Here is an 11,084-nt window from a genome sequence, read left to right on the forward strand (position 1 = left end):
GTCTCTTATGTCTAATCTGCATTAGCAGGTGGGTTCTTTACCACTAACACCACCTGGGAAGTTTTTAGTTTGGGAGTTCATCAAGTTAAAATTTATTTGCTAGCGAAATACATTGTTATTACTATGGTGTTACCATGTTTAGATTGGATGCAAAATATCTGTTTTCTCCCACCTCAAACTGCTTAATAATAACTGTTTATGGCTGTTATGATGTATTAGCTGTTCCATGGCAGGCTTCTAGGATGATGTGAGAGTTGCCAGTAATATTCTCCTGCTTTGTAAGAAGTCTTAGCAGTATAGCACTAACCACAGTTGGGGTCTGGGCTTCAGTTTTGCATGTTCCTAAACAATTATTTTCAATGTTAGAGAGTCGACTAATGCTGGGAAAGCAGATTAATGCTAAAGACATTTACAAGAAACTGAGGTATAAACCGAATGACAATTTATTAATTTACAGTTGTTCATGCGGATATGATTTGAAAACAGAGTTCCTTCTGGGCAGAGCTTCATGGGAAGCTAAATTATAATCAGAAGATTGTTGCTACCATAGAATCAAGGCAAGGTGAGTTGTTAGTTGTACAATTCAAACACATAATGCTATTTGCTATGATTGCTCCAAGCGTCCATTTCCCCAGCAGAGTATTTGCTCCTGGAAGAGACTGCTATATTTGTTTTACAGATCAATGCACCCTACCCCACCGCCTGGGTAGTGCTTATTCAGGTTTTGTATTTTTCTATGCTTTCTCTTGGAGAAGAAAATGGCAACCCACTCCCGTATTCTTGCTTGAAGAATTCCGTGGAAGAGAAGCCCCGAGGGCTACAGTCCATGGGGTCGCAGACTCGGCTGAGTGGCTAACGCACGCATGCTTTCTCTGCTGATCAAAACCCTTGATTTGCTCTCCTTTTTAAAATTACAGGTAAAACGTGTTTATCTGTTATCTCTTCAATCAGATTAGTCTAGTATTGATCGCCTAGAGGCCATTCTACCATTCAAGGGAGGTACCTTTTTAGGTTTATAGCTCAACTCCTATGAGGGTGAGGCAGGGGACAGTAACCTCGTGAACAATTCTTTGGGGGCACCTCACTGTGGTCAGTGAACACGGTTGCCAGATTAAAATACAGGACGCCAAATTAAATTCAGATAGCAAGGTGTTTTGTTTTTTTTTTTTTTTTTTTTAGTGTTAAATATGGATGAGGTATAGCTAAACCTCAAAAAACAAAAAAACAAAAACAAAAAAAAACAAAACCCCAACCAAAATGTATTCATCGTTTATCTGAAATCCAAATGTCCTGTACAGGGCGTCCTGTATTTTTATTTGCTAAATTTGGCAAGGCCACGAGTACGTTAACACAATGTCAAGCGTTTTGCCCGGGTTCAAGCTGGTCAGTAAGCACCAATCCATTCGGTTGTTTCAGGGAACAAAACCCCTTCCCACTAAAAAGTAAACAGCAGGTAGCAATGAAACTCGGAAGAATCTTGACCCTTTGAGGAACCCGTAGTGACACACCGGCCTTAACCACGGCTTTGATTGATTGCCCCATGTGCTCCGTTCTTCTCTTTCTGCTACTGGAATGATGGCTCTATCTCGTCTTCCTTCTCTAGTCCCGCCCTTTCAGCTACCGGCTCTGGATGGGGATCGGTGACCCAGAAAGGGCCAGCAAAAGCGCCGACGTGTTTAGAGGAGCGGAAGTAGTCAAATGTCTCTGAACACCGTACAGTGCAGTTGGCTGTCTCCCTTTCCGGATAAAGACAACAGTTCCGACTCAGTGCCGGCCTTCCTCCGTAAGGGGATCTGCCGGACACTTGCTAATTCAGTTTTTCTTCCCCATTCCGGGCCCTTCCCTATCGTCGCCCCCTTCACCTTGGATCATGTTCAAGAAGTAAGGACATGCCGTGGCCCCCCTCGGCTGCTCACGAAGGTGGTGGGGGTGGGTGGTGGGGAAGAGGACAAGAGCAAAGATTCTCTTTCTCTCTCCCCCACCCCTGCCATCCTTACTCTTTAAGGTTTTTCTGTAGTACCATGCTTTCAACACTATATGTCTCTGTATGTCTCAGTACTATGCTTGCAACATTTTTTTAAGCTTTTCGCCCCTAATCCTCAATCAGGTTGGGTCCTCCCACTCTCATTTTCTATCTCGTTACCCGTCTTTCTCATTTGCCCCCTTTCCCAGTCCTAGCTCCATTCCTAGGATTCTACCAATCACATCCTTGCACTGTGATTTAGGGACATACCCTCTTTAGCAAGAGGACAGCCCTGCGCTCTCTGCCATGTGGTTACTAGTTAGGAACTGAACAAGGGAAGGCTTGACTTCCTGGGTCATGGGAGTGAAGGAGTCTGGGTGACAGGAAGCTAGCGGACTGTCATACCTATTGCCTAGCTGCCAGATTAACCTTGTCTTGAAAATAACGTGATTGCTCCATAGGCTATTCAGTTGAGGAAGAAAAAAATTCTTTGCAACGCACCTAGTGGCTTTGCCTTGCAGATTTGGTAGACGCAAAAAGCAAAGGGGGAACATGGGCAAAGGAAGGTGGGTTTTGTGCATGACATTTTGAACAAAAATAATTAAGGATGTTAAATACCGTCATTATTACTTCAAAAAAATCTCAACAGATTACATAGCATAGGAGGGGCTGCTTTTCTGTGTTAATGTTTGGGTTGGTCATTTGTATCCTAATGCTTGAGGGTATTTTCATTTTGTTTTGTTTTTCACAGATTTTGTTATAGGTGGGAATCTGTTTCTTTCTGGGTAGAACTGAGTAAGATTTTCCAGGAAAGGCATTTGTGTAGCTGATTACAGTTTATTGTGTTATATATGCCTCATATCCTTTCCCCTTCCCTGCCCCCCTCCAGCTAATTGTGTGTATATGACAGTTTAATATTGTATTAAGACACTGGTTTTGTGCTGGACAGAATAAAAGGGAAATTGTATTTTAAAAAGCAATTTCTTCCATAATTATTTTAGACATCTAAATATTTGCTTGGGAATAGGTAAATAATTTAAAAAATACCTTTAGCTATTCTGTTATGTCTTTTTAGAAATGCTTTTTGTTTTTCTTTGCAAAAATCATTTGGCAGATTTGACGAAAAAGAAAATGTGTCCAATTGCATCCAGTTGAAAACCTCAGTTATAAAGGGTATTAAGAATCAATTGATAGAACAGTTTCCAGGTATTGAACCATGGCTTAATCAAATCATGCCTAAGAAAGATCCTGTCAAAATAGTGCGCTGGTAAGTCTTTGTTTTTTTTTCCATGTAAAACTCAGAGAAGCTGAATATAATATGATTAGACTGCACTCATAATAACTGTGATTATCTTTATATTAACTATTTATCTACTCTAAATGAGTAACCCTAAAACATCAATATTTATATTTTCACATGCTTTTCTATGTGAAAAATGTGGCATTGTGTACTGATTGTTTTATTAAAGACTTAATTAAATGTTTTTATTCAGAGTCAGATTTATTTCAGCTTGTGCTTTAGAGATTTGTTTTATTAATTATCTACCAAGGAAATTAAAATATGTAATACAATGTGAAATAAAATTGTAGCAGATCATATTTTTCTCTACTGGACTGGTGTTAATTTAAGTAGTGTTTTGTGGGGTTTTTTTGGGGCCTGGATCTTTACTGAAAAAATTTTTTTAAACCTTACTGTATTTCTATATATGCATACTTCATATTATACATTGTTTAAAGGATGTTTGGCATATTCATTTTTGAAAGAAAATATCTAACTTGGTACTTTGTGATGTTTGTTTTACAGCCATGAACATATAGAAATCCTGACAGTAAATGGAGAGTTACTATTTTTTAGACAAAGAGAAGGGCCTTTTTATCCAACCCTAAGATTACTTCACAAATGTAAGTCTTGTTAGAAAATATGTATTTGGGGATATGAAAAGACACAAAAGGAGTTGAAAGTGACTTCTGGTAGTTAACTTATTGAAAGAAAAGTGAAAATGAAGTCACTGAATCGTGTCTGACTCTCTGCAACCCTATGGACTGTAGCCCGCCAGGCTCCTCTGTCCATGGGATTTTCCAGACAAGAATACTGGAGTGGGTTGCCATTTTCTTCTCCAGGGGATCTTCCTGACCCAGGGATCGAACTCAGGTCTCCTGCATTGCTGGCAAACTCTTTACACTCTGAGCCACCAGGGACTCCCACAGTTAACTTACTAGAACTAGGTTATATGGAATATAAAACTAAAAAGATTTCCTCTTCTCCATCTTGTGGTAAATCTGAAAAATGCATATTCTCTCATTATGCATTCCGAAAGCCCAAGAAAGAGCATTCATTCATTCATTTAAAAAATATTTATAGTTTTTGAACTTATTCTGTGCCAGGCACTGAGCAAGGTATTGAGAATGTGATAGGAAGCAAAGATAGACATGGTCCCTGTCCCTAGGAAGCTAACAGTCTAGTGAGGAGAATAGACAACAGTTAGATAATTACACACATATATATTCACAAACTGTGTAATAAGTGCTGTAAACATTTTCTTTTACATCTGCATCCAGATTTGCTTCATAGAGAATTCTATATAAGGGAAAGCATGGAGTCCCAGTTCTTAGTACTGTCAAGGCCAGGTGTTAAGAAACAAAATAATGTTTGTTGCTGCTGCTGCTGCTAAGTCACTTCACTCGTGTCCGACTCTTGATTCCATAGATGGCAGCCCACCAGGCTCCCCTGTCCCTGGGGTTCTCCAGGCAAGAACACTGGAGTGGGCTGCCATTTCCTTCTCCAATGCATGAAAGTGAAAAGTGAAAGTGAAGTTGCTGCAGTCCATGGGGTCACAAAGAGTCAGACATGACTGATGTGACTGAGCAGGCACTGTATCCACTGTTATAATATCTTACAGAATAGTTTCACTGCCCTAAATATCCCCTGTGTTCTACCTACTTACCCCTCCCACCTCTTCCCCTCCTCCAACCCTTAGCAACCACTGATCTTTTTGGCAATTTTTATTGTTTTTTTTTCACTTGTCATATATTATGAATATTTCCCAGGGTATTACATATTCTCCAAAAACATGGTTCTATTATACAGATATTATAGATATACTTTAAGTCATTTATCTCTTAATTGTTGGACATTTAGGTTGATTCCAGTTTATTTCTAATATAAATATTAGTGCTATAATGAGCATCTTTCTACCTAAATATATTGCACATTCCTCATTTATTTCTTAGGATAAGGTCCTAGAAGTAGAATTATTAAATCAAAGAGTTTGAACCTTTTAAAGGCTGTTGGTACATATTGCCTAGTAGTGCTAAAGAAAGCCTGTACCTATTTATAAGCCTTTTAGCAGTAAATGGGAATGCCAGTTTTCTGACATTCTTGCTAGCACTGGTAATTACTTTTCTCAAAAATATATACCAATTTGATAAGTGAAGGAATGTGTTTCAGTTTTATTTCGCATCTGTCAAAGTACTGTAATTTCAGGAAGTATTTGTTCATGTCATTTGCCTTTTTCTGTTGAGTCTTTAGTTTTATTAATTGGTGTAATGTATTTCTTTTCTTCTAGATCCTTTTATCCTGCCACATCAGCAGGTTGACAAAGGGGCCATCAAATTTGTACTCAGTGGAGCAAATATAATGTGTCCAGGCTTAACTTCTCCTGGAGCTAAACTTTACCCTGCTGCAGTAGATACGATTGTTGTATCCTTCCCAAGCTCTGTTGAAAAATGTGTTCATTGTATTCTTGTTATCACTGAAAGAACTAACATCCAAGAGAGCATTAGATGTATCTTTTGGAAGTTACTGTTATATCTTTCTGCTTATATTTGAAGATGTGGGAAGCAACATTATTTTGTGTTAGAAGTTAAGTGAGAACAAGTAATAAAAAGAGTCCCAGGTGCATTTCAGCTGTGTTAGGGCCCAGTGTTATGAGACTTGGGACACAGTATAAAACTCCTGATTATTAATAGAGAGGTTGTATATGATATGATTGGATCACTTATTTGAACATCATCTTGCTACCTTTACATTTGAATTACCCTGGGAAAAAGAGCATTCAAAAGGGAAAAGAATTTAGCACCAGGTGGAATTTTGGTGACTAGTAGGAACCATTGGCAATTCCTATTGCTTTATTTTGAAGTCTCAATTAACTTTTATTTTAAAATTCATTTTTAACTTGGTTGTTTGGGCCTCGGAACATGTTTTCTCAAAGAGAAACGTTGACGTCAGAGATAGCCCTTAAGAATCTATTCAATTCGTGACATAGCTGAATAATTCTGCATTTCTCTGGTGTTGTTTCAGCCATATTCTAGATTAGTTTTTTGTCAACTAGTCTGGACAGGATGACATCTTCTGTTTTGTCATAGATAAAGTGACCATTTGCCTCAGGTTGAGGAAAGGAACCATATTTGGTGGGAAATCACTGGAATGGGATGGCCATTGGAATGGGTTTAAGAGTGCTCAGAGGAGGGTGTCCTCTCTTGTGGAAGTTATATCTAAGGGGTAATATAAGTTGTATATATTAGGAACAGCTTGTATTGACATAGATACTGGTCATGTAATAGGAGTTCAAATATCTGTGGAACAGTGAAGAAATGAATGAATGAATTGAAAACCAATGAAGAAAAATATTCTCTGAGGACAGGTTACCCTTTTATGTTTATGATTGCTCTAAGTTTTAAAGTTTATAAAGTTCTGGAGTTTCCTCTAAATGGAAAATTTTACTAATGTCTGGCCTTTACTTTTTAAGTTACTTTTATTTTGAAATAATTATAGACTGTTGGAAAGCTGCAAAACTAGTACAGAGAGGTGCTGTGTACACTTGAAACTTTGAAAATATGGACTGTAATGTTTATCACTTTAGACACTTCAAATGAACCAAGAACATTCTGGTTGTTCTGGAGCGATTGCAACTTACATTGGGCTCTTAAAGATAGGGGATATAGTTATGGTTTTAATGTATCCTTTATATAAAACCACCATTTAGTGATTAAAGCACTAGAACAATGGATATTTATTTCTTTTTAATATTTTTATGCAAAAAATGTTATCTCCTTTTTTTGCATGATTTCTTTTTCTTCTTCTCCTCCTTCTTTTGTTGGCATTGGGTTATAGTATTAGCATTTGACCCAAAACCTGAGAATGATTATTAGATTCCATTCATTTAGCATTTATTGAATATTTGCAGTGTGCCCATAAATGGTGCTAGGTCCTTGCCTTCAAGGAGTTAATGGACTAGGTGAAAATGCAAGTTGGGTTCCCAGCGGCTTAAGCAGTAATGTGACACCCCCTCTCGAAGGTATTTTGATAGATAAATGGTTTTCTTAGCTGTGTGTTTTCAGGCAATCATGGCAGAAGGAAAACAGCATGCTCTGTGTGTTGGAGTCATGAAGATGTCTGCAGAAGATATGTAAGTCTCCTGTTAGTCCCCCTTAGTTTTTCAGATATAGGGAACCTATGCAGTAAGGGGCTTCCCAGATGGCACTAGTGGTAAAGAACCTGCCCACCAATGCAGGTTAGACATAAGAGACACTGGTTCGATCCCTGGGTTGGGAAGATCCCCTAGAGAAGGAAATGGCAGCCCACTCCAGTATTCTTGCCTGGAGAATCCCATGTGTAGAGGAGCCTGGGGATAGAGGAGTCCATAGGGTCACAGAGAGTCAGACACAACTGTAGTGACTTAGTGCACACGCAGGAGGAATCAGAGTTACAGGTGAGCTTTGCTCTCGTTCATACCACATCTTACAAATGTTTATGCACAGAAGCCTCATTTCTGATTTTTCCTAAGACTTAGGAAGCCATTGAAGGTTATTTCCTCTCTGAGACTGCATTCTTTCTTTAGCACTCCGAAAAGAACCTGTGTGCCAACACAGCTATATTATATGTATGTGTGTGGTATTTTAGGAATTTTTTTATTTAGTGTGATTTCACTTAGGTGTGGGGAAAGGTATTTTGCTGCTAGTTTTTAAAAACAGTGACATAATTTAGTGCCACACGGTATTTATCTTGTATTTTTACCTGGTGGCATAAAATATTAAGGAAATATTAGCGATACATTACCAAAACATGGGCTTCCCTGGTGGCTCAGCTGGTACAAACTCTGCTTGCAGTGCAGGAGACCTGAGTTTGATCCCTGGGTTGGGAAGATCCCCTGGAGAAGGGAAAGACTACCCTTTCCCAATCCAGTATTTTTCCAGTATATTTTCCAGTATTCTAGCCTGGAGAATTCCATGGACTGCATAGTCCATGGTGTAGCAAAGAGTTGGACATGACTGAGTGACTTTCAGTTTATCAAAATATAGTCAATATACTTAAAAATGTTGGAACTCATTTGATGACCAAATTATTCCTATTACTTTTGTTTCAGGGTTAATTATAACACTTTGATGTTCTCCTGGTCTGGCAACATCATTACTCTGTTTCTGTGATCCTACTAGTTAGATCACTAGAATTTCTTTAAGACATGAATGAACTTCAGCAGAGTAATGTAGTTTAATGTAGATGATCATGTTAGTGTACTATAAATTCCCTATATATGGCTCAATAATTGCAAAAGAGCAATGCGCCCTGAATTACATTTACCATGAGTAAGCCTGTAAAAGTACTTAACAACTTGTTTATGTGCTTTATTCCTTCTGCAGTGAGAAAGTCAACAAAGGAATTGGCATTGAAAATATCCATTATTTAAATGATGGGCTGTGGCATATGAAGACATATAAATGAGCCTCAGAAGAAATGCACTTGGGCTAAAAATGGATATTGTGCTGTATCTGTATCTGTGTTTGTGTTTATGTGTGACAGCATGAAGACAATACCTCTGTGGTTATGCTGAATAAATTCAACAGATGCTAAACTTCTGTTAGCTTCAAAAATTATTTTAATTTTTATTAAACTTAAGTTAAATTTGGGTTACAAAGTTGGACATTAAAAGGTAGCTGGTAAGTAACCAAACTTAATTAAGACAACTTAATGTCCTTTCTTAGGCTAATGATGCAAGATGAAGGGCAAGACTTGGTAAATGAACTTGCTAGTATATGGCTGATGCCTCAGAAAATCTGACCAATTAATGGGCCTGGAGCTAGACTGGTTTTTTAAAACATTTTATTTTTTTTAATTGGAGGATAACTGCTTTAAAATGTTGTATTTACTTCTGCCGTACAGCAGTGTGGATCAGCTATAAGTATACAGAATCCCCTCCCTCTGGAGCCTCCCTCCCACCTCCCCCCATCCCACCCCTCTAGGTTGTCATGAGCACCAGGCTGGGCTCTATGTGCTATACAGTATCTTCTCACTAGCTATATATTTTACACATTATAGTGTATGTATTAGACTTGGATTTTTATCCCATTACCCAAGGGCACCTAGAAGTACCCTTTCTCTGTTGTGTGTGTTTTTTGGTTGCTATTTCCATTTTTAAACTTTTCATTATGGAAAATTCTGAGCATAGAAAAGTATGGGTAGATAGTATATTGGCTTTTCTTTTCCATCACCCAGCTTCAATTCATGTCCAATATTGTTTTGTCTCTGTCTCACTCCCTCCCACCGCACTCCCCAATTATTTTGAAGCAAATCTCAGATATATCATTTCATCCATAGTTTCTTTAATATGTATTTTTAAAAGATATGTTTTCTTTTAAAAAAATAACCACAATATCATTATCACACCTAAACATTTAGCTATTTCTTCAGATATGTGACAAATGGACTTAATTGTTTCTCTTTTTATTTTTTTAACCATTGGTTTGCTTGAAGTTGGTATCTGCCAAGGTTCTTATATTGCATTTGGTTGCTATTTATTTGTCTCTTTTAATCTATAAGCTCCCCCTCCTTTGTTTTCCCTTTAAATTAATTATTTAAGAAATCTAGTTGTTTTGTCTTATAGTTTCCTGTCACATTCTGGATTTTGTTGATTGTATCACTGTAAAGTAATTTAACTTGTTTTTATATTCCTTGTATAGCCCGTAAACAGATAGGCTTGATCAGATTTTGGTTCAATTTATTTAATGCCCTCTCCTGAAGCTGGGTGAAATCATACTCCACAGATGCCCAGAACTTCCAGATTTGAGTCCCTACTGTATTCCCCAAAGAATGTGTATCTCTTATCATAAGTGGCATGTGAAGACTATCAACCTACTTTCAGTAAGAACAGTAAGCTGTTTTGAGAATTAAACAGCAGTTGTGAATTTATATAGTGATAACAGGTCTTTCTTCCTAATAGCATTGCTGTTATACTATGTCTCAGCCATCTTGATTTGGTTGTAGACAAATATACTACATGTGATTTTATTTTTCAGATGGATACAGACATTTACAAGATTGTGGTGACCTGTGTTACAGTTAGAAGTTGGTGAGAAAGGTGAGGGTGGATAGTAAAAAGAGAGATACCATTGGGCTGGCTGTTGCAGCTGGGCCTTCACAACATAGGTGGAGGGTATAGATCCAGGGTCTGACTCAGATTGAGAAACTATTTCCCACAAAACCTGTAAGACTTGGCGAATCCCATGTTAGAATGTAAGTGTATTAATTTATAGTAGTAAGTCTGCTTAGGGTAAACAATTAGTGAACAGGAGGTTTCTTGGTGAAGATGGATTAGAGTAAAGGAAGATTGATAATTTGGGGGAGTCTTTCATCTGGGCTGGGGTAGGGCTTGGAGAATTTTTCCTCCTTCATCATTAATTAGAATGCTTATGACTGCCAAAATCTTTCTTTCTTAGCCCATAGAGGTGCCCTGATATTTTTCTTCCTATATCCTTTTTAAGTCCTATGTATTTTCCTTTATTATGACAGTTATATTCTACAACTTGCTATATTTTTAATATTTTATTATTTATTCCTGGTGGATAAAAGTGTAAATAATCTGATCAGTGGCATAATTATAAATGAACTTTCAGGGTAGGTTTCTTCAACAGATAGTCTCATTTCATGCTGATTTACTAGTTTCAAATTCAGACGTCTCCCCATTTGGGAGACAGGCAGCCTATTTGAGGTCTATAGTTCCTATATGCTTAAAAAGAAAATAAGTCATTTATGTCAAAACCAAACTTTGAATCTTTATTCTTGGTACTAAGATAATGTTAATTGACCAAAATTGCCTATGGAGTGTTAGTGATGAAAAACAAAGCA

At 37.7% G+C, this 11,084-nt stretch overlaps 1 protein-coding gene across 4 annotated transcripts; it reads left to right on the forward strand.

Annotated features, from left to right (window-relative positions):
- Positions 1–466: 466 nt before the first annotated feature.
- MCTS1 (MCTS1 re-initiation and release factor) lies at positions 467–8,814 on the forward strand. 4 transcript variants are annotated; one of them, XM_055562927.1, is made up of 9 exons: positions 467–562; positions 756–917; positions 1,604–1,881; positions 2,425–2,529; positions 3,039–3,230; positions 3,768–3,865; positions 5,530–5,663; positions 7,304–7,371; positions 8,603–8,814. In XM_055562927.1, the coding sequence occupies exons 4-9, from the start codon at positions 2,516–2,518 to the stop codon at positions 8,682–8,684; spliced, it is 588 nt and encodes a 195-aa protein (XP_055418902.1). In that variant the 5' UTR covers positions 467–562; positions 756–917; positions 1,604–1,881; positions 2,425–2,515; the 3' UTR covers positions 8,685–8,814. The 4 variants fall into 4 exon arrangements, with proteins under 4 accessions (XP_055418902.1, XP_055418904.1, XP_055418903.1 ...); XM_055562928.1 differs by lacking the exon at positions 467–562 and having other exon boundaries at positions 901–917; positions 3,078–3,230; XM_055562929.1 differs by lacking the exons at positions 467–562; positions 2,425–2,529 and having other exon boundaries at positions 769–917; positions 3,078–3,230.
- Positions 8,815–11,084: the final 2,270 nt, after the last annotated feature.

Source organism: Bubalus kerabau, chromosome X (assembly GCF_029407905.1).
Source record: "Bubalus kerabau isolate K-KA32 ecotype Philippines breed swamp buffalo chromosome X, PCC_UOA_SB_1v2, whole genome shotgun sequence".
NCBI lineage: Eukaryota > Metazoa > Chordata > Mammalia > Artiodactyla > Bovidae > Bubalus > Bubalus kerabau.